The 23,252-nt window shown below is 40.7% G+C and overlaps 3 protein-coding genes across 3 annotated transcripts in view; 2 read left to right on the top strand and 1 right to left on the bottom strand.

Moving 5' to 3' along the window:
* LOC104946900 (WD repeat-containing protein 44-like) overlaps window positions 1-6,694 on the top strand; it is a 27,064-nt gene extending 20,370 nt beyond the window's left edge. The window contains 3 exon segments of the mRNA XM_010772805.1: window positions 5,330-5,457; window positions 5,559-5,693; window positions 5,777-6,694. Coding sequence (XP_010771107.1) covers window positions 5,330-5,457; window positions 5,559-5,693; window positions 5,777-5,865 — 352 coding nt within the window. The 3' untranslated portion in view covers window positions 5,866-6,694.
* On the bottom strand, window positions 6,569-14,867 carry zgc:163098 (U2 snRNP-associated SURP motif-containing protein). Its single transcript, XM_010772802.1, has 21 exons — window positions 14,700-14,867; window positions 14,481-14,548; window positions 14,296-14,405; window positions 14,142-14,206; window positions 13,896-14,061; window positions 13,587-13,786; window positions 13,021-13,064; window positions 11,821-11,925; window positions 11,675-11,741; window positions 11,312-11,481; window positions 11,065-11,227; window positions 10,890-10,969; window positions 10,701-10,788; window positions 10,489-10,620; window positions 10,164-10,350; window positions 9,855-9,935; window positions 9,710-9,776; window positions 9,453-9,603; window positions 8,900-9,010; window positions 7,247-7,425; window positions 6,569-7,160 (listed from the first exon to the last, which is right to left on the bottom strand). Exons 1-21 carry the CDS (start codon window positions 14,865-14,867, stop codon window positions 7,049-7,051), a joined length of 2,514 nt encoding a protein of 837 aa, XP_010771104.1. The 3' UTR covers window positions 6,569-7,048.
* Window positions 14,868-16,108: 1,241 nt separating this feature from the next.
* hrh2b (histamine receptor H2b) lies at window positions 16,109-18,789 on the top strand. Its single transcript, XM_010772798.1, has 2 exons — window positions 16,109-16,923; window positions 17,150-18,789. The coding sequence occupies exons 1-2, from the start codon at window positions 16,306-16,308 to the stop codon at window positions 17,627-17,629; spliced, it is 1,098 nt and encodes a 365-aa protein (XP_010771100.1). The 5' UTR covers window positions 16,109-16,305; the 3' UTR covers window positions 17,630-18,789.
* The last annotated feature ends 4,463 nt before the right edge of the window (window positions 18,790-23,252 follow it).

The following is a 23,252-nucleotide window of genomic DNA, read 5'->3' as shown; positions in this document are numbered from 1 at the left end:
TTGGACTTGGCAATTTGACGGCACACAGTAACAGGAGACTACCTCATCTTTCGAGTAAAAACAATTAGTAGATTTGTTTACACGGAGCACAGACAAGAATTTGGGGATTTCTCAGACTACACTAGTCGAGTTTCAGGACCGGTTTGGGTACCCGTTTCTCAAACGTAGCTACAACATCAGGTTCCGCCCAGACGAGTAACTTTATAAATAAAGACAACAAATACAATGCCCTTAAGAATTGTTACCTTATGCATAACTATGAACGAAGTTGAAAGCACAGTCGTCCGGGCATCACGGGGTAAGCGCCTCGACGAAAAGACGGATTAGGATTGGTTTGAAAAAAACCTGCTTTAACGGTTAGCCCGAAGACAGGCGTCACGCTAGCTTGCCCTTTTTTCCGTTGTTTTTTATCCCTGTGGTGTTACAGAATTCGATTTGTTTTTTTAATTAATGATAAGGTCAATTAAATATTGATCTTTTGATATAAGGGTGGATCTCACTTCTAGTATAAGTTCTCTAAGATTGTACGTTGTCTTCATGATTGCAGCGACAGGTAGGATAGTCTCGTCCGTTCACAAGGGGAGGTTTTAGAACACCAAGTTTCTTTTCCAACCTCTTGCTTCTTTTTTTCCTTTTCCAGTAAGAATACTACCATAATTGACAATATCCACCAAGAATGTGTGGATAGGAAAGTTCTTATCAAACTTCTTATTTTGACTCTCAATGTCCTCAATTCAGAGTTTGCGAATGAATAGACTAACATGATTGGACTGGTAACGAATGATTTCATCGAGACACGTACCGTTCTTGTGTGGGGCGTAAATTACCTCGTTAAAAAAAAACGTAAGATATTTTAAACAGACGTCGTGGGAACGGTGGTAATCTAGTAAGAGTCATCGTAGTAAAACTCATGAATCGGAAGGGTTGAACGAGAGGGTGTCTAGACGTCTTGATCTGAGTGAGATTACCACGTCTCCGGCTAGTCAACCGCTCTTACTTGCCTTCATATCGTAAGATTTATGTCATTGGGGAACTTTTGTAGAATGATGGTCGATAAGCCACACCATTGTGTGTTAGTATCTAGATATTAGGTCAAGATCAGGATAAGTACAAGACAACCTTGTTTCTTCTGTCGAAGAAGAGTACCGGTTCAGTATTTTACAAAGTCCTTGTCGATAGTGGCTTCGACTACAGTCTACTATTCTGTTGTTAGTAGTCGACAGCACCAGACGTAGGTGTTGGTTCCGATTGTTTTACATTCACGATTACTGTAAGAGCAACATTTCGGTGATAATGTCGACGATTTCGGAACGTATGTACGACTTACGAGGTTTGTGAGTTCAGAATTTTACACAAATCGTCCTCACACTTCTGGATTTTTCATGAAATATTAGGACGTCCCAATCCCAGTCGGATCTAAGGTATGATGTAGTTGAAATGTTTTCGCAGTAACAGTGTTTCGAATTGACAGTCCATTTATTCTCCAAAACACCACTCACGACGTTTTGTGTTTTTGGAAACTTGTATGTTAGTTTCAAGTCAATGCCATATAGGTCGGGACGTTAGGTCCCTGACACAATAGTGACAGAACTCAGTAAAATACCGGGACACCTTAATCTATCGGTCACCGAGCTACGTACACACTTTTAGTACTACATTATTGAGAGGGTAAACCGTGTCTTCCTCGACAGTCTGGGTCGGCTTATCGATCGACGCTATTGCAAACCATAGCAAAAACCATCCGACGAGAGGTGTCACGTCGCTAATGAGGACAGGTCTGACCCTTATATACAGTGCTCACATGTACAGGACTTTCGGAAACGAGTTTACAGTGTACGCGTACGTACGGGATCTTGTACTACAGAAGATCTAATTGACATACAGAGTATCAATTTGCTAAACTAGAAAGCGAGAATCTTCAACCGTGTCAACTGGGGGGGTCGTCGAATACCATTACCGTAAAATGTCATTTTAGTCATTGTGTTAACTTACGTGACATGGCACACGAGACAGAGACAACGACGGTAAACCAAGGGCGTTACACCTCTCCCTGACAGAAATCTTTCTTTTACGTCAAGTCGAAAGCTACCGTTGGACCTAGAACAGACAGCAGACTTGTCAAAATCGTAGAATTAGTTGTATAAAGGTGGTTAACTGTTATGAGCTCTAGCAGCCCCTATACCACTGTTGTCAGCTTACGTCTCACCACTTTCGTTATGTCTACCCGTCAAATGGCATCGATATAGATCTTGTTGCGGGAATTAAACCCTCCATATGCTGTAGTGTCTTACAACAGTGGGGGGTGTTTATTTACGGTTGATTTAGCTATACAAAGTCTAACTAATTGAAATAAAAGTGACACAACAGTTTGTTGCAGCAAACCCGTAAGAACTAGTTAGAATCCTATATAAAGATAATAGAGCCCGACGTGTACCGCTTGTTCCGTAAATTTACTCGTGTAAAAAGAAAACGGTCGAGATGGAGGACACAGGACGTGTGGGAAGGTGGTAATCTTATTAAAGTCATCTAGTAGAAAGGACTCAGTGAATCGGAAGGTGAACGAGAGGGGTCTAACGTCTTGATCTTGAGTGAGATTAGCACGTCGTCGGCTAGTCAGGAACCGCTTACTCTCATACTTAGATGTATTGGTCATGGGAACTTTTTGAGAATGACTGGTCATAACCACACATTGGGTGCGTTAGTATCTGAATGATATGGGTCAGACTCAGATAATAGCAAACAGACCTGTCTTCGTGTCGCGGAAGAGAGTGACCGGTTCAGGTATTTTACTACAGTCCGTTGTCGATAGTGGGTTTCTCGACTACTATTACTATCTCGTTTGAGTGGTCGACAGACAGGAGAGGTTGTGGTCCGTTTTTACCATTGACCGATTACTGTAAAGCAAAGGTTTCGGTGATAATGTCATGATATTCGGGAACTATACGACGTTACGAGTTGTGAGTGCAGAATTTTAGCACAAAATCGTCCTCACACGTTCTGACTTTTGCATGAAATATAGGACGTCCTAATCCCAGTCCCGATCTAGGTATGATGTAAGTTGAAAATGTTTCGCGAGTAACAGTTGTTCAACTTACAGTCCATTTTATTTGCTCCAAAAAGACACCACACGCGCTTTGTGGTTTTTGGAAACTTGTAGTTTAGTTTTCGACAGTCGAAGTCATAGTACTACGTCGACGTTAGGTCCCTGACCACATAGTGAAAGAACCTCAGTAAATACCGGACACCTCTAATCTATCGGTACGACTAGTAGCACCACTTTTTAGTACACGACATTAGAGGTATAACATTCTTCCTCGACAGTGTGGTCGAACTTATGGATCGACCTATGAAACCATACAAAACCATCCGACGAGGAGTGTCACTGTCTAATGAGCGGACAAGTCTGCATCCCTTATATACTAGCGTCTACAATTACGAGGACTTCGAACCGAGTTTTACAGTTACCTACGTACGGATCTTGTACTAAGGAAGATCTATGCATACAGAGTCATCAATTGGCTAAACTCAGAAAGAGAATCAACCTGTCAGTACTGTCGAAACCATACCGAAAAATGTCATCTTTATAGTTGGTGTTAACTTACCGTGAATTGCGCAAAGACAGAGACAATCAGACGTCAAGACAAGGGTTACTAGGCGTGCCGTGGGGACAGATAAATTTTCTTTTAACGTAAGCAAAGTACCGTTGGACCTAGAACCAGACAAACTTGTAAAATCGTTAGAATTCACGTTTGTATAAAGGGGTTAAGTTATACTCGTAGACCCGCATACCACTGTTTCAGCTTACGTTCACACCTTGTTAGTCTACCGTCCAAAGGATCCGATTAGATTGGTGGAATTAAACCCCTCCATATTGTATGTTTCAACAAGAGTGTTATTACGTTTGATGTAGTATACAAAGCTTAACTAATTGAAATAAAAGTGACACAACCATTTTGCAAAACCCGTCACGAGAACAGTACATATCCTATAAAATAAGATAGACACTTTACCTCTTGTGTCGTAAATTACTCGTTAAAAAAAGCGTAAGATATTGTAAACAGACTGTGGAAGGTGCGTAACTTATTGAGAAGTCATCTGATAAGGAACTCATGATCGGAAGTGAATCGGAGCAGGTGACGTCTAGACGGTCTTGAATCTGAGTGAGATCTTACACCGTCCTTCCGGCTAGTCAGTGAACGGCTTTACTGCTCATTTATCTAGACGATGTATGTCATTGGGGAACTTTTGTAGAATGATGTCCATAACTACGACATTGGTGTTAGTATTCTAGATATATGGTCAGGATCAGATAATACGAAACAACCTGTTCTTCTGTCGAAGAGAGTCCGGGTTTTCATATTACACAGTCCTATGGCGATAGTGCGTTCGACTACTATTACTTATCTGTTTAGTAGGTCGACAACCAGACGTAGTTTGGTTCCGATTTTTTACCATTACGAATTACCTGTAAAGCAAAGTTTCGGTCGATAATGTCATGAGTTTCGGGAACGTATACGACTTACGGAGTTTGTGAGTTGCAGGAATTTTATCACAACATTCGTCTCTCAACGGCTTCTGGATTTTTCATTGAAATATAGAGACGTCTAATCCCAGGTCGATCTTAGTATGATGTAAGTTGAAATGTGTCGCATAGTAACAGTTTGTTGCCAATTACCAGTCCATTTTAGTCGGCGCAAACACCCACGACTTTGCTGTTTGGGAAAACTGTTGTTTAGTTTCAAGTCAAATGTCATATAGTCGGACGTTAGGTCCCTGACCACATACGTGAAAGAGACTCCCAGAAATACCGGGACACCTTAATCATTCGTAAGCGACTTATACACACGCTTGTAAGAAGACGAAGTAAGCTAGGTAGCCAATATAAGGCTTAGCAGTACAGATACATGTGGGCTCACTATTTGGCAAGCAACCGGTCACAGTTGCCCTGTTTATCTCATGTCTTATAAAAGCTTATTAATGATTTATAAAGTGTTCACAACCTAATTAATCAATGAATTACAAACTATTCGTAAACCCTTTTATAAGGGTAGTCTTACTTTAAAGTGGTACCCAAAAACCTTTATAACACACTACAGCAAAGGGAAAACCCCCAAAAGTATATTAGGGCCCCTTTTTAAACTAGCATTACTGAGCAACAGCTGAAAGTAGAGGTGTTGCCTAAATTCTCCTTTTCATGTTTTTTTAACTGTTAAACATGAACACTGACCTTTTACAGGAAAGAAAATCTGCCCTGCCCCCATGAAGCACACTTTGTCTTGTTTGCCATTTTGGCTGTGCCTTAATTAACTGTAGGATTGTCTTCCTGCAGTCATGACTACTCCTTTATAGTCAGTGGTTCAGAGGATAAGTACGTGTACATCTGGAGCACTTACCACGACTTGAGCAAATTCACTTCTGTACGACGGGACCGCAATGACTTCTGGGAAGGAATTAAAGGTAACTATGTTTTATGTTAAGCTTGATTTTAATTCAACTACCTGTCTAACTTATTGTTCCCTCTTGATTGAACCGACACTAAACCTTGACTTATCTTTCAGCACACAATGCAGTGGTCACCTCAGCAGTTTTTGCACCCCACCCAGGCCTTATTGTTCCACCTGAACCTGGAGCAGACAAACCAGAAGCAGAGTGTAAGAGCCTGGACTCCACTGACTCTGAAACCATACCCTCAGGTACGTTTCCCTTTACTATTTACGGGCAGATTTCACAACATCAAGACATTTCGGTACTTTAAATTGAGTGTCGTCCTTTGTAGGAGCCCTAAAGACGGATCACACAGAGGTTCTACTTTCTGCTGACTTCACTGGAGCCATCAAGGTTTTCATCAATGTAAAAAAGTACTGAGCATTGCAGAGGCTGTCAGCTCCTCACACTCAGGCAGACTGCAGGAGATCGCTCCTGAAGACGAAGGAGAGTCTGTCGTCACCCACTACCTAGCGGCTATCGCTCTGTGACAAAGAGCCGTCTGTAGCCTTCTTTCGGGAAAACATGGACCCTAAAATAGAAGGGAATAGATGGAGGAAATAGACTGTACAATACAGAGGAGGTGTGAATCCCGGTCACGTTTCTATTTTTTATCTTGAATACCAAGCAACTGTGAACGGTTCTGCGCTAAGGGAAAAAAGAGCCAAGCGTGTGTGTTGTCTGTTCAGAAACATACGTGTTCATTTGCAGCTGTGTGGTCCGGATGGAGTATGGCAAGATTAGGTTATTTTGTAACAGTATGGGCACCTCACTCATTTCTTTTGCTCCCACGTTTTAGAAAAGCTAAGTCCTAATGTCAGTCACACATTTACGTGTCTTAAAGAGATGTAACCGTTTGTCTGAAGCAAGGTGGTTTGAAATGATTTGTGCCTAAATCTAGATCACTTTTCTAAATTAAACTTCTAAAATCTTATTTCTGTAATTTATCGAACATTTTAGCAGATGACAGCAAATCTACGGTACATGAAATCAGTATATGGTTATTATTGATTTGGGCTGGGTATCTTTAAAAATGGTCTAGAACAATATTGGCTCTTAAGACGTTTTGATATTATTTTTTTTCAATGAAAGCACATGTCATTATTAATGTTACTGTAAATTCAGTGTGTAACATTTCATACTTGCTGCTTTTGTAAACAACCAAATAATGCTCTATTCATTTACTCAATAAAAGTCCACACAAAGTAAAGGAATGCGTGTTGACGACATTTTTTGACATTAAAAAATGACCAGTAAAAGTAGTTTTGAAATCCAGGCCCTACAAATCATCTCCTCCACACACACACGTTATATCAACATCCGTGATTTATTTAGTGTCAGAACTCTGCAGCAACATTTCAGCTTATCATTTTAAAAACAAACATTAAAACAAAAATATATATAATTAGTTACAGTGTTCAAACTTCATCATACAAAAAAAAGAGTGCAGAGTCTTGCATGGAGAGTGAGTTGGGACCAAAAGAGCGGACATGTTCGTCTGTTTTTAAAGAGCGCTGTGTAACCCATGGATACCAGCAGGGTAATGGATGACCAGAGCTGAGAGTCAGTGTTTGCTCTTCTTTGCTTTCTTATGGGAGCGATGTGGCGACCGCGACCTGGTCTTCCGGTCTGGAGATGGTGATCGGGAACGCTTGGACCATTTGGGAGACCTTGTCCTGTTTAAAAAGGATTGAAAGTTAACAGACAGACAGAAAGACGTTATGGATGAATGCATCCCACAAATAAATCTCTTGGCACTTGCTTTAAAGGAGAGATGCTCCTCGACTTTCGGGCGTGGTCGTCTGGATCTCGACTCCTTCCTCGTCTCCTGACGCCCTCTACACTTCGTTTGCTCCGATCTCTGTCCCTCCTGTCATCCTTCGACCTGTCTTTGGGCTTTGATGTCAGTCTCTCGTTTTTGTCTTCATCTTTTTCAAACTCCTATAGTAGACACGGTGAAACATCCCAATGAAGTCAGATAAAAGGCTTTTATTGTTTTTGTCTGTTAAGATGCAAAATACGACACAACTGGCTTGTAATTCGCCAATCAATTACTAATTCAACTAAAACATAGTGCAGGTTCTCCACAAGGGGGAGCTGTTTAGTTTGTGCGACCCATTTAACACATGCTCACCTACAGAAAAGAAAGATATCAGCATTAACACTTACAGGCTGGGTAACACTTTTTTTGACACAAACAAAACAATAATTCAAGCAGTGTAACTGAAATACTACAACCACAAAAGTATTTGTATATCAAATACTCACCCTGGGTTAACTATAATTCATTAAAAAAAATAATCACAAAAAATGTAGAAAATTATTTTGAATTGAGGGAAATGGTGGGCTTATTTAAAAGAAAAGATGTTTCCAAGAGTTTTAACTGGAAATGTGTGAGCGGCGGAAATGCATGTGTTTTGTAAGTAGTGAGCATTCTTCTGGGAGATGAAACTTTTTGAAGATGTTTGTTGATTAAGTTTTGCTGTTGATCAAAGCCCCAATTTACCTTTTTTCATGAATAATTTTCTGTATTTTTGGGTACATGCAATGATATAAACGTTCTTCAAAGTACCACAGGGTTAGTGATTGAAAATGGGTTTCTTGTGGGTAAAATATTCTGAAAATACTCAAAAGAATCGGTTTATAGTAAAAAAACAAACTTGGAAAACACATTAGGACACAAACAGCAGCTGAAGCTAGACGCTCCCTCTCAGTTGGTGCAGATCTAAAATGGCTTGCTACCTGGCTTTGCAGTTTCACTTTGGGCGTGTCTGTAACACTGTTTTTTTTACCGTGCCAACTGACTAATTTCACAGTCTAATTTTAATGTACTAATAGCAAGCACTTTTGTAAATGTTGCCCCATGCTATTCTTGATTAAAGAAATGTTTCTATTACACGTCAGTCATGGTTTTTATTTTTGCTTAAGAGACTATTAAATGAAGCTCAGCGCAAGTTCTTTCAGGAAGACTGGTTCCCACGCTCTCCCTCACTCACTCGCCCCTTTTCTCAATAAAGCAAAGGCGCAACTTACCTCAGCTAAACCAATCGGCTGCGTCTTATTCCCAACAGCCAATCACAGCACACCTGGCAAAACATTTAAATCTGCTTTTTCTCTCCCCTGACAGCATCGTTCAGGAGAATTGATGCAACCCTCCTCCACCTCCAGTTTTTCAGATCCAAGGCAGGATAGCCCAGAAGAACCCTCATCACTCCGGATTTTCTATTTTCCCTTAGTATTCACCACCACCAGTGTCTAGACCCTGGGGGGTTTCTCTTTCTAGTCGGCTTCTCCTCCCCCTTAATTCATCACAGTATGATGGGGTCTAATCTCCAAAACGCTATTGTGCATACGGCAATACAAATGTTAACTACAAACTAAGTGTCTCCAGATTGAACTGAAGAGTAGAGTTCACCTTCTGAAGCAGTTTGTTCCTGTAGTGCTCCACCTGCTGCTGTATGCTCATTCCCGACTTCCTCGGCCTCTTTCCACACTCGAGCTCATCTTGGATCTTCATTACCTTCACCTGTGGCAAGACACATCCAATCAGTTCTGTATATTTATTTACCATCATTTGACATATTGTCACACGGTTGAAGATGCTACTGTAGGGAGGCAAACAACTATGGAGTCAAATGCAGACTGTAAAGCTATTTGACTTTTTATATAAATAAGTAATGATAAATAATAATCATAAGAAAGATGACATGCTCATTTTCAGGATGGTATTTGTATTGTTCGCCTCTACTGTGGCAAAAAGCCTCTTTAATAGAGTCTTCTTTTCAAAATTAAACATTTCGGACAGGATATGTTTGTAACATGGCATAAAGTGTGACCTAGAGGAAGTGGGGGGGGGAATGGGTCTAACAACAGGAAATGATTAAAGAGGACAAATACATTTTTTAAACAAACGCTAATACTGTATTCCTCTCCCTTTTAAAATCAAGTTTTCATGAATGTGGACTTGCCTCCAGCTCTCTCAACCGTTTCCTTTTGCTCTCGGACATTTGAAAACTTTTGAGGGAGCTCTGGAAATCTGCATTGTCATATTTGGACGAACCGCCGCCGTCATCGCTGCTGTCGCTCTCAGAGTCGTCATCACCATCCTGCGAGTTGGCACTGTCACCAGGAGGGGAGGGAGAATTATTCATTTTTAAACCGGGTTTGTGTAATTACCTCTCGTAGATGTAGCCAGATGCAACGATGCGAACCACAGGAACCTTACCTTACTTTCATCACTTCATTCGCACTGGTTTTCTCCACCACCATGTCCCACTTGGAGCCAAGCATGACTGAGAAAGAAAGGAGTAAAGTGAGCAGGAACACAGAGGGAAGGATTGATATGATAAGCATATATTGACCTGTGTTACCTTGGGAAAACGTCCCGGAGTCAACCGTCTTCTCCCATTTCGACAAAGGCACGCCGGAGAGGGGAACACTGCCCTCCTCCACTGAGGAAAACAAGAGACAGCTGGGTCAGGACAGCTATTTCATGAAGTTGATGACTTTATAATTCCCTGTTGGAAAATCCTGTGCTTGCATCCCACTGCAGCTACAGACAACAAGCCATGGATTGATCGTGTATTGATCTTAAGACACTTGAGAGGTCATTGATAACGGGAACAGGAGACGGTGGACTTCTGGTTAAGAGACGTGCTTTTCATTTGCGGTGGACTCACATGGCATGCCATCAATGTCGTCAATGGCAACTCCCAAGGGGACACCGTCAATGTCGTCAACAGGGACCCCGTCAAGAGGGTCCCAGCCTAAGGGGCAGCCGTCGAGGTCATCCTCAGGCGCTCTGAGAGGCAACCCGTCTATGAGCGCGCTGTCCAATGGCGCGCCATCGAGGTAAGAGGATACTTCCTGCGAGGAGACAGATAAGTGCACATCAGAGCTGCAACTAACGATTACTTTCAGAATAGATTCATCTGCCAATTATTGTGTTGACTAATCACTGAGTGTAGAAAACGGGATCAATGAGTAGATAAATATTCAGCTCACCTCCACCACTGGCTCCATCGTCTCCTCTACAGCTTTGGCGAAGCCCAGAAAGATGTTTTGAAGGTGGATTAGAAACGGCTCGGGGTATATGGTCCAGTCCTCCCATGCTCTAAAACAACACGAGACCTTTTGCTGCGGGGATAAGGAGGAAAAGGGTTTTTATGTTGTTCTGTTTTAAGTTTAAATGCGAGGCAAATGAAACACGTGATTACCTTAAACTGCTCTGCCTGCAGTCTGGCTTGTATGTTTTTATGCGCTGCATTAAGGTCTCCAAATATTTGTGTAAGCTTTGTTTCAAAACTGAAAAAAAAACAGAGGCAGAGATACGTTAGACGGTCACATGAAGAAAAAATACAAAATAAAACAAGTGTTAAAGCTGATTTAGGGTAAACATCTCTTACTATTTACGATAATATGATGCACCGGGCACTTTGGCACATGAGTTGTGCAAGATGTCTGACACTAGATATAGTCTGGCAATCTGTGGGAATGAGGATGAGGGAAAACTGATGTGAGTGACACACTTTACTAACACATTCAGTGACATTTCGATCACACAAGGGGAGGCAAACTAGCCTTCTTCTGAGGGGGCGTCTGAAGCAAGGAGAAAGACTGAGTGATGTGTCCCACGACTTCCTCTGCTGCGTCTGCCCTCTGAAGACAGAACTGCATGGCGTTGGCGATATCTTCTCTGTTGGGAGTGAGCGCTTTTAGCAAAGTCTCCAACCTCTGCCTGTGCCTGAATCGTAAAGAATAACAAAGGATTACATTCAATTCAACTTAAGTCATGTACGGATGGAGATGTCATTATGCCTCCACTTACTCTGCTCTGAGCTGCCCTTTCTTCACCTCTTCCTCAGGGGGAGCTTCCTCCTCTGCCTCGGCACTATCTTCACCGGTCTGAGAGTAGTTGTTCAGGATAGGGGGTCTCCACATGGAGCCCCCCCGAAACATACGAAAATCTGCAGTCCTCCATTCTGTCGGGGTCTGTCCCTGTGGAGAAGAGAAAGGTCAGAAACATAGAAACTCATATACAAATACAGCCACATTTCCTTTTCATGGACTTGTGTTTCAAATCAGAATAGCTATTTCCCATAAAATGAGATTACCATTTAAATGATTGAACCGTTTGAAGTTCTCCCAGATAAATCTTTTAGAAACAAGGCTAAGGAGTACAAAGACATACCTGGAGGATGGAGAATAGTTTCCAGCGATAGTACACATGATTCTGGCTTTTGTTTTCAAAAAGGAACCTGAGAAAATAAAAAAACAGCAAATTAAGATTATACCCTTTAAGATAACATTTTAGACCAAGTGCAGCAAAGCACTCACCTGTAGTCTGGATTGTTTTTCTCTTTGTTCATGATAACAGCTTCAAACACAGGGCCTTCACGCACCACAAACTCTATCATCCTGTGAATGAGGAATAATAGATTCCTGTGGGGGAAATAAGAGGGCATCAGACCGGGGAGTGCACTCAGTTAAAACCTGAAATCTCCTCTCTACACTCAAACAGTGTCGTTTGAAGTCATAGCATTCACTATTTTACAAGACGACAGCCTGTGGGACATTCAGCTGTAGAACATGGTTCATATTGTTTATAGTTATATTTCAAGGTGATAACGCAATCATTTTTTACTAGACATCTAGAGGACTACAAAAACATATGAGACATATGAGTCACAATCAACATTTTAATATTATTTTACCTTGATTGTTGAGAGGATTCCTACAAAATCACATTGCAATTTTGTGGCCATTTTTTATATTCAGTATTTAATAAAACTGTCTCAACTTCAAAATTCATACACGGTTGCCGTTTAGTTGGACGTAGGATATTTTCTTGAGATGCAAGGGTCTCAAAATGTATACTATTCAGGATCAGGGTGAAAACATTCCTGGCTGCAGTTATGAAAAAAAAAAGTTACTGTGTTGGTGCTTTAAGCCTGAGAGTATGTTCATGCTGTGTTACCTGATTATTTGTAACATTGCAATTAAGTCTTCTTATTATTCAGTACTATACAGTATCTTAAATCAGAACTTTGTTTGATTTATGGCACTAGCATGAATCTGCATTGTGAGTTAACATTACATCTATCTGCCTTCTAGCTGTATCCGTCTGCAGTGTCTCAGCCTACCAATGGGAAAGCCAGGGATCAAAGTTGTTCGTAAGCTAAAAGACATCAACACTATGACTGGAACAACATGAATAATCGGAGGTAATTGAGCACTAGGCTAAAAGAGAAAATGAAGTGGCTATAAAAACATACTAAGTGCATTTACTGTAGGTAAATCTGAGGCCATGGGGACCTTTGGCTTCAACAACAAAAGCCCTCAAGTCTTAGTTGCGGATTTCAAAATGTCCACTGATGTTTCGCTATGCAACAAGACCTGGGGTTGTTAACCATGTTCTATCGTGAGATTTTCTTTACAGCGCTTAGGACTGGAACTTCCTTCCTGACACAATCTGTAAGGGTCCTGTAACACTGTGTTAGAACAGCTGATCGGTCGTAGAAAGAAGAGTGTCTGTACCTTTCTGTCGGGATAACCACTTTGACTACGGCTTCGGACAGAGTCTGTTTGTGAAGTCAAACGGTGAAAATATTAAAAAGTGAGTACTTGTACAGATGAAACACTGCAGGATACATACAGCATAGAAAACGACGATAGCATTCATAGTCGGTGAAATGTCTGTGAAAATGTAAGCTGATTTCTCTCACAGTCAAACAGATTAATTTGAATTAGGGCTTTTCTATACACCTGCATCGTGTGATATGGCACTTCTCGGACAGTGTGATTAACTAGATGAATAAACAAACATGCAACTTCAAAATTGTTCCCAACTTTTAATAATTAATGATGAGAAGTTACAGATTAGTTTCCAAGACATTGAGAAATGACACTGAATGATAAAGCAGGGCAGTTGTAAAAGCTTGTATTTTAATGTAGTATTAAAGATGGAGTCTGTGATTCTAATCAATTAGCTTAGTGACATTTACAAGAAACATGACTTAAATATGAGCGCCTGTACTTCTTAGTGAAACACACATTACTGAAATAAAACATGCAGACACCCAGGAGAACAAAGAGATGTTTACCTTGTCCATCTCTCCTTTGGACATGCCCAGCGGCTTGGTGAAGTCGTTGCGGAAGCGGTCCCTCGGCTGAGCGTTGAAAGGCAGACCAGATGGGGGGGGCGGCGTGGCCCTCACCCCCACCGGTGTGTAGAGAGGCTGAGGTGGAATACGAGCTGGTTTACCCCATCCCAGCTTCATTTCAAACCCCATAATGACTTTACCTACAAATCAAAACATAATCAGTCGGAGTGGAACAGGACGACATGATAAAAGCTACGGGGGAAAGGTTATTATCTGCCAGTAGAGCCTGTAAATCAAACCTATTTTTACCATCGAGTGAAGCCAAGGCTCTCTCTGCATCTTTGCGGGTCATGTAAGCCACGAAGGCTCTGTTGGAGGTCCGGCAGCGCTCCTCGTCTGTTCGGGGCCACATTATCTTCACACTGGCCAGAGGACCATACTTACCGAACTCTTTGCAGAGAATCTCCTCGTTCATCTGAAAGAACAGAACAATGTAATGGTGGGTAAAGTAAATGTATCAATGCTGAACCAATCAAAGTCAGTGCGCTACTTTACCTTTGGGCTAATGCAGCCGATGTAGAGGTTAGTGGTGGTTGGCACTGTTAGGTCATCATATAATACTGTCGGGAAAAAGCTGAGGTTAGCATGTTTGCAGTTCATTTTTTTCCACTTATAAAACTCTTGTATTTTAAGAGAAGGCTCTTCTTACCCGATCGTCCAGATAATGGTATATCCAGATTTCCTCCACATCCTCCTCCTCCTCCCCCATCAGGGTCATTGGTCTTCTTTTTATGTCTCTCCTCACGCTCTTCTTGAATTCTGCATTTTTTCAAATAAGTTTAGGTATGCCAGAAATGTATCAACTTATCGGAAAAACCTTTGAAAAAGACTTACAGTTTAAGCTCTTCTTTGAAGAGTTCAAGATTACTCTTCTTCTTTTCTTCTGACTTTCTCTTTTGTGTCTGTTAATCAAAAAAGGAAGCCACTGTGATTATCATATCACAACTGACTGCTTCAAAGTTTGAGGTGTTGAGATAATGTAAAAAGTAAGTTTACATCCATACTTAATTCAGTAAATGATTCTATAACATGAACATCAATGCAACAACTTACAGCTTTTTTGCTCTCAGCGGATGATACATGCTGGGGAAAGGGGACAAAATTCGAAGCAGGTCGATAAAGCTCACTTTTCTTGACCTCGGTTGCCTTCTCCTCTGCAAAAATAAAACAAAGCAATCTCTGAACATGGACTCTCCAACAAGTGTGCAAACTATAATTCATTCAATTGTGTTGGTCAGCAGGATATCAGAGAAGCTTCCTGTATCATTAGGACAGATTGGACTTGAATACTTGAAACTAGTGATTGAGACCATAAACTCGCAAGGTTTTACTGAGCTAATCAAGTTAGATGTCTGGTCATTTTTTGTAAACTTCTAAACAATCAGACATGTTTTAAAAGGTCCCATGTCATGCTTTTCTGGTTATTACCCGTCCCCTTCTGTGTTATGAAGGTTTTTCTGCATGTAAACGGTCTGCAGAGTTAAAAACCCTCAAAGTACACCCTGTAGCGAGTAAAACTCTAACACAGAAAAGACCTTTCGCTGACCCAGAACGCCTCGTTGGAGATTTCTCTTTTTCCATTGTTTCCTTCCTGGGTACAGTGACGTGCCCATGCCCAAATGGACCCATTGGATCAATCCGTGGAGCTCCTCACACACACACTCTCTCAGCGGCAAAAACTGTGACGCGCTGTGGGGGGGGGGTGCTGGTGGAGCCTTGCAGCGGCAAAACTGTGGCGCGCTTACACTGTAGGTGTGCCGCGTTTGGGGGTGTGCGGGTGCTAGTGGAGCCTCGCAGATGGGGGTGCTGCAGCCCCCTCAGCATCCCCCCCTTCCCGAGTCCATTCAGGATGTCTCGCTGTCTCGCAGACCCCACGCAGCAAGCAGGAAATGAACCCAGCTCACACTGTCCGCTCCTCGCAGCAGCGAGCCGCGCGACGTTGTGTCATTTTCTGGTTGCTATAGCCATTGTAACACATAATCACTGATGTTCCACTGTAACAGTGGTAGACCATAGTGGTAGACTCATCAGAACTTTGGTGTGTGGGTATTTAGGCTCTGTCAAACTGACCAATCAGAGCACAGTGGGCTCACAGGGAGGGGGGGTCAGAAATGGCCATGACATGGGACCTTTAAAGAAAGCTAAACTACACAACACCACCTTAAGTTGGACAAGTTAACTTTTTCTGGATGTAGGGATGTATACAAACAGTTTAGACATCTGTAACCATTACAAAGCAAGCACACAGTAGTATAATTGTTTTGCATGCATTTTGTCTGACGCATATGTACGTCAATACATTATTTAAAGCATTATTTCCTTTTAGATTATTATTAAATGCGATCCATGAACTAAGAACGATAAACATGCTTAACTTTGAAATTCACAATTATTGAAATGTATCTATATTATGACGTGATTTTTTTAATTAATAACCAGTGTTCTTTTTTATCACCAGGAAAGTGTTAACAGCCCTGGGACTGTGGGAAAACACATGGCTTTGAAGTGCTTTACACTCAATGATCTACTACTGATCCTGAAAACCTTCAAACAAAGGAGCCATGTAGAAAGGTGTCTGATGGAAAAGTAACCTGTCCTTGGTGAACCCGTTTCCTGAGCGAACGAACCACAGCACTGTGTTTAAGGAGTGGAGGTGACCATGATCTCCATGGCTCTCCGCTCGCTCGTTCTGGTGGCTTTCATCATTCTGACCGTCGGTGGGAACATGCTGGTGTGTTTGGCTGTGGGACTCAGCCGTCGACTGTGGCGCATCGCTAACTGCTTCGTTGTGTCCCTGGCGGTGACGGATCTGATGCTAGGCCTGCTGGTGTTGCCCTTTTCTGCCAGCGTGGAGTTGCGCAGCGGAAAATGGCCCCTCGGAGGAGCCCTGTGTAACATCTACATCTCTCTGGATGTGCTGCTCTGTGCATCCTCAATCCTCACCTTGATGGCCATCAGTGTGGACCGATACTTAGGCATTACAGCTCCCCTTAGCTACTCCCGGAGAGTTACCCGTCTGAGGGTGACACTGGCCTTGATCACCATCTGGGCTTTGTCACTAGCAGTGTCCTTTGTGCCCATCCACCTGGGCTTGAACACAGCAGACTACAGAGTGCAGCACTCGGACTGGGGCATGGGGGAGGACAAAGAGGGACACTACTGCCAGTTTGAATGGAATAACAACTACGTTCTCGTTTATACCTTTGGCACATTTTACCTGCCTCTGCTGCTTATGTGCGGAATGTATCTTTGCATATTCAGAGTGGCACGAGAACAGGTCAGTGTTTTTTTTTTTATTCTGTAAAACATGCACAGGCGCAATGTAAAAGGTCACTTTTTGTATCCGTCTAAGGAAATCGATACAAAATATGATTTTCTTTTAGTGAATGTCATTTTAGTGGAAAGGACATATAAAAGAATAGCATTCAGTCACATTCACTTGTTGATGATGGAACTTCTTTCATTTTCTGTGTCTCTAACCTTTGCTTTACGGCTCTTTTCAGGTGAAGCGAATTCGTGCTGCCACTCCGTCGTTTGCACGCTCAGCATCAAATGCAGCCATAGCTCGGGAGCACAAAGCTACAGTGACATTGGTAGCTGTTCTGGGGGGTTTTGTCATCTGCTGGTTCCCCTACTTCACCTTATTCACCTGCATGGGCATAAAGGAAAATACAAACCCCCCTAATACACTTAACTCTGTGGTCCTGTGGCTGGGCTATTTTAACTCGGCTCTTAACCCAATCCTGTATCCAGCCTTCAACAGGGATTTCCGCAAGGCCTACGCAGAGCTGCTTCGCTGCAGAGGGTCGTTTCGCAGAAAACTGCAGCTCACTCGTGTGTCAATTCATAAACGATTGACCTTTACTAATGGACAAATGGTCTCCCAACAGTCTGAGAAACATAAAAACACGGATAATAATGTAACTGACACAAAGACCGTCAGTCCACAGGAGAGAAATGGTATCCCGAGTGAGCCAAGCTAAATTGCTATGGACCTGTTGTTGTTCTGCTGGACTGTAAACCTGCAGCAAGATGTTGTAAATGAACATGCTAACTATCACTTAGATGTTACGCATTGTGCCAAAGATAATATGTACACCTCAAAACACAACATTCAAGGTTTCAGCACAGCATTTGTGTTAATGTACCGGGTATTGATAACACTTTCTTTGGCACCAATGTGGAAAATTCATTATGAAAATACAAAAACAGGGTCTTAACCTGATGATGGCACCTTATTACACATTGTTTTAATCATTTCTAATGATAAATGCAATGGCAATTTAGAGTTAGAATCACAATGCAGTGCATTACATCAGATTATAATGTATTATAAGACAATCATAATGTATTAAAACTAAAGGAAATTTTAAACACAATCAGTCAGCGTGTGACAATGAAGGTTAATGCTTTTAAGCATTATATAGTAAAATATATTACTAAAATATGCTCAGCAATTTGTTGTGATTACTATAAAGTATCATTAATAAATGTATACAGTGCTATAAGCATATTTTGATGGATTACAATAATAATAGCAATATAATACATTTCATTTATAGTGTGCTTTTCAAGATACTCAAAGACACTTTTACGGGGTAAACATATTGAGTATGTTTATAATGCATTATAGAAATGGGCACCATAGAAAGTGTTACCAAAGTATTATAATGTACAGTACTGAATTGTCTGTTTATAAGGCAGGTGTAAAAAGCAAAGAAAAATGTAATTCAAAATAAAGGGCAGACAGACGGCAGAGTGGAATAAATAGATGACTCAGTAAGTTTCCCAGTTATTTTCCTGGAGACACAGATGGTTACAAAGTGTTTATTTTCTCTCCCGTCAGCCCTGCCAATTAAAGTGAATAAGTGACCAGCAAGTTGATTTTTTATGTGCAAAATGTGTATATGTTTGACTTGACCTCGGCACGGTGACCTTTATGACTTCCTGTATGTTTTTACAGATGAATTGCTACTGGACAGAACAGCTGCCCCCAACAAGTCACGCTTGGACGGACACTATATCATTTTTCATTAAATACAATAAAATCTACATCCATGAAAAGATTGCTTGGATATATACTTTATATCCTTTTGGGGATTATTCTCATGTAAAGACAGCAAAGGTTAAAATAATGTGACAATAAAACGCCGCCTCACACCTTTTTTTGATTGCATAGAATGTATATAAGACATCTTGTTGGTTTTTTTGTATGAAGCTAAGTACAACTGAATGCAAAATATCGCATTTCTAGGCGTGAATAAAATGTGCACTTAACTTTCATGTACTGAAAGCAAAAGTAAATAATTAAAGTTGTAAAATTAAAAGACTGAAAACCAAAAGAAAAACATGGAAGCAAACTCAATCACAAGCCACGCCCTAAAGCACCTAACCTGCTTTATCGTATATTTTACTCCCAATGGGACCAACATTTACAAAATGAGCATCATAATGTATTTAAGTGGACTTGAAACTAGTGATTATGATCATAAACTCATTAGGGATATGTTTAAAATGTAATAAAGTTAGAACAAGGGTCATTTTTGTCATAGACTTCTAGAGAATCTGCATTCTATTTGCAACCAGTGGAGTCACCCCCTGCTGGCTATTAAAACAATGTCAGTGGAAGGCCATTTTATCGGTTGCTGTTTTGAGTGGTATGAGATGAGGATAAGAACAGAAAATTAGGAATGTAAATGTAGTCTTCTTGACAAACTTTAACACGGAAAGATGGAAAAAAAGCACACTAATAAATTTTTACGGCTTTTATTTCCTTTTAAAATGTAAATTGTAACTAAATATTTTTGTAATGCAAAGGCAGAATAGTACCTTTTTTATTTTTTTAAGTATATTTTTCCTAAAGATGTTATTTATCTTTCCAAACCCATCTCATCCAATTTTAACAAACCATTCTACATCGATAAGAATTTCCCCATTGAAACCCACGTTTGCACATTGGCTATCAATGCTTTGTAGACACTGCTGTTTAATGCATTTTGATATTTGTTTTGGCTTCATTTAGTCTGTGTCATGATTGGAAAAAGAGTATGCAGATGGAAATGGTTTTCAAGAACTGCCAGCAACAAGGCGAGCATAGCGTGATTCAAATTAAAGTTTAATGTGAGCCCTGGTGCTGTCGATGCTAGTTGAAGTAGGTTGATAGGTTGAAGCAGGGGAAAGGAAAATAAAATCCATTTGGGATGAATAAAGGTCTTGCCTTAACCTTGCAGGAGGGGGGGTGCTGCCAAGGAGGCGACATTAGATTGCACTTCACGACTGTAAGGATAGAAACTAGAAAGCGATCAAGGCGGCAGCTGCACAGTGACACATAAAGTGGAAGTCATTGAAATTATTGATTCTTATTTGGGTCAAGTGGCAGGAAGTAAACAGCGAAAATGGAAGTGCAAGATCAGTTATATGAAGCATTCATATAGCTAAGGATGATAACATTGTAATACTGTCACTCCTACACAGTATAGGTCTTTGATAGTTTGATTGTTTGAGTTTGATTGTTGCATGTGTAAAAAGACATGTCTCTTCTATAAAACTATATCTATAAATCCACCAGAGGAAGCTCTATGACATACACAACATGCAAGTCTGACTTTGTGCAGACATAGAAAACCAGAGTTAAAGACATGGGATCATTACATGGTGCAGAAACTACTTCAAAAACACATCTCCATTAGAAGTGACTTCCTGAAGTCTGCAGAAATGGTATCAGTTACTCCATGAATTAAACTTCTAATCTAAATCTTATCTAAGTCTCTCAGAACTGACCCAAACCTTTACAGTTTTAAATGACACAAGACAACACACTTTTACCAATAACCAGGAAAGAGGCTAACTTCATTGTATGTATTTCGTATGATATTGTCTTTGACAGCAATTGTGACCCGCTCTATCGAAATCAGTCGGAAGTCGCAACGGCTCATTTCAAAATAAACGTGTATTTGCACAAAAAACTATTTTTTCGGGGTTCGGGTGTTTTGTTTGATTTTAAACAAACAAAGTCTTGGCTTTCAGAATATGAAACTTTTATCTCCAAACTCACACGATAAATACATTCTTTAAGCTTGTAAAGGGAAGAAGACAGGCAATCTGCTCTTCCGCAGCGCCGCCCCCCCTCCCTCCGGCTGACATTATGAATGTAAGCGTAGAATAATCATAAATAACACGGCAGGGTCCGTTACAGTTTGTTTTCATCTGATTTCAATTAAACAAAGTCTTGGCTTTCAGAATATTAAACTTGTTTCGGCAAATTCAGATGATAAATACAACTTTGAAGCTTGTAACGGCATAATTACAAGCGGAGAACGGAGTAACTTAACGTCACAGCAGGCATAACAACAGCCGGTGTTTCTTGTGAGGGTTTCCCCCGGGAAACAAACGCAATACACACAAACGCAAAATTACACAAACACACACACACGTATACACACACACACTCGCGAGCTTCTCCCAGACCAGCAATCCAAACGAAAACATCTTCCCTCCGTAGTATTTTGATAATTTGCTCCGCTAAAAATCAATCAGATCGATGGATTCCAGAGAAGAGAAAACTTTGAAGGCCTTTTTCTCAAAATGATGACTCGGTGACAGTCATTATATAATGTGACATATTTCGCTTAATATTTGGAGTACAACAACAATCCTGATATCATTAGAAAGCTAGGAATCTCCTCTTTCTAGCAGTGTATACAACTCAAAATGTGTCTTCGGGTCAATGCAACTGATTTCGATAGAGCAGGTCACATTTAACAAACTATGAATGTGTCATACCCACTTAACGGGTAGAAACTCAGCTATCAGACAATATTAACAATTTTTTGCTAAACAAAACACAAGGGTAATATCAATCCTCTGAATTAGCCCTAAGCTAAAAAATGCTAACGCACTTAGCACAGAACTCACGGTAGAAATATTGTATTACTTATCGGATCTGCACAAACAAGATATCATATGAAAGCTGCGATTCAACAGATTCCAGAGGTATAAGTATCATCACTGTGCGACCAAAACCGCAGCTAAGGTATATCCAGACAACACACAACGTAGCTTTACTGGGCCAAAACGGCAAAAAAGTCTTACCTTTGCGGTTTTTCTGATCAAAAGTTGTGTTCAATGGCATTAAAAACGATAAAAACGCTGCTGAAGGTTAATCCAATGTGTTTGTGTCACTTTGAAATGATTACTGATAATCTATCATAAGATTTATGACAAAAACTGAGATTTCATATCAAGCTGCTATGAGAGTTACAACCCAGCTTCCGGTTTTGGGCATTCTGGCTGCGCATCACTCTCTTCACCAATTGGTAATGTTTAGATGGATTTTAGGAACTTCCCCTCGATTTTGTTGGCTCTAGCGGTTCTAAACAGGTGTCAATCATCAAAATCGACCGATGGGTTTCAGAGATATGGAAAATCCACCCAAATGACCCCAGAAGTGTTTTTCTTTTTGCTAAACCTCTCTAAAAAGGTCAAATTCATTCAAGGGTGGTTTTCACTATAAGTAGTTTTTTTTCTTTGGACGGACACTATAATTTACATTTTTTTTACTCTGTTCAATCTGAATTTACTTTAAAATTAAAAAAATGTATATTGATTCTGACTTTTCTACATCCAACTCAAAGGTTTATCATTGAGAGACTTCATTCCAACTTTAAAATGATCACAAGACCTTCAGCTATTCAATTCTTATTCAAATTGTGGATATCTTTCACACTTTTTGAGATATTGAACTTAGTTTGGAGCTTGGTAAAGAGGCTTTCTTCAGATTTTAACATTAGTGTGTATTGAATAGCTTGTTAAGTCTAGAGTGCTTTGATCTCAAAACAGAGTGGAGGATGCTTGAAATTCTCCCAAAAAAATGTTTTAAACCTGCCATAATTCACAAACCCGACACTCCTCAGACATGATTATTCATGAAAAACGTAGGAAAACCTCTCCTAGGTTGGAAAATAAAAATAAATTAAACATTAAACAAAATGCCTCTTGAGGGCATGAAGCGACAAAAACTTTCAACATGTCTCCATTAACACCAATTGTAAATCTTTCATCACAGCACCAGCTGCACACCTTTAGTTAGTCTGCCAAAAAGGCCACATTATTGACCCAAAAGTACAAAAAAAGCACACATAGACACTCCCCACGGTCCTGAGACGCTCCACGCATTGAAATTTCACCGATATCTGCTACGGTTCTTCAACAAAACGTTCACATGTAACAGGTTTATCTCATTCATATCAATAGAAAAGCTCCCCTCTGACTGATTACTGCACATCACCATGGTAACCTTTGATCTCTGGGCTCAAGTGCAGTTGTTATGATAATACCTCATTAGCTCAAACACAAACACCTGTGTGATGATGTCATAACTCCAACTGACGAGCTCAGAACATCACCAAACCATCACACTGGGGCCCTGAATAGCTGAGTGACATCATCTAATCAGAGCAGACACAACACAACCACACACTATCTCTCTCTCACACACACACACACACACACACACACACACACACACACACACACACACACACACACACACACACACACACACACACACACACACACACACACACATGCATACAATACTACCTTAAC

The sequence above is a fragment of the Notothenia coriiceps genome, unplaced genomic scaffold, assembly GCF_000735185.1.
Source record: "Notothenia coriiceps isolate Sejong01 unplaced genomic scaffold, NC01 NC01_scaffold00011614, whole genome shotgun sequence".
In the NCBI taxonomy this organism is placed as follows: domain Eukaryota; kingdom Metazoa; phylum Chordata; class Actinopteri; order Perciformes; family Nototheniidae; genus Notothenia; species Notothenia coriiceps.
This window is presented reverse-complemented; position numbering and strand designations above follow the sequence as displayed.

What these genes read in the sequence shown, in the direction of transcription:
- hrh2b (XM_010772798.1), top strand. Translation starts at nt 16,306, where the DNA reads ATGATCTCCATGGCTCTCCGCTCGCTCGTTCTGGTGGCTTTCATCATT. An exon ending in TCAGAGTGGCACGAGAACAG is followed by an intron (nt 16,924 to 17,149) that starts GTCAGTGTTTTT and finishes GGCTCTTTTCAG; the next exon opens with GTGAAGCGAATTCGTGCTGC.
- zgc:163098 (XM_010772802.1), bottom strand. Translation starts at nt 14,867, where the DNA reads ATGAATTATAGTTTGCACACTTGTTGGAGAGTCCATGTTCAGAGATTG. An exon ending in CCGCTGAGAGCAAAAAAGCT is followed by an intron (nt 14,549 to 14,699) that starts GTAAGTTGTTGC and finishes TTTGATTAACAG; the next exon opens with ACACAAAAGAGAAAGTCAGA. An exon ending in AGGAGCATCTCTCCTTTAAA is followed by an intron (nt 7,161 to 7,246) that starts GCAAGTGCCAAG and finishes CTTTTTAAACAG; the next exon opens with GACAAGGTCTCCCAAATGGT.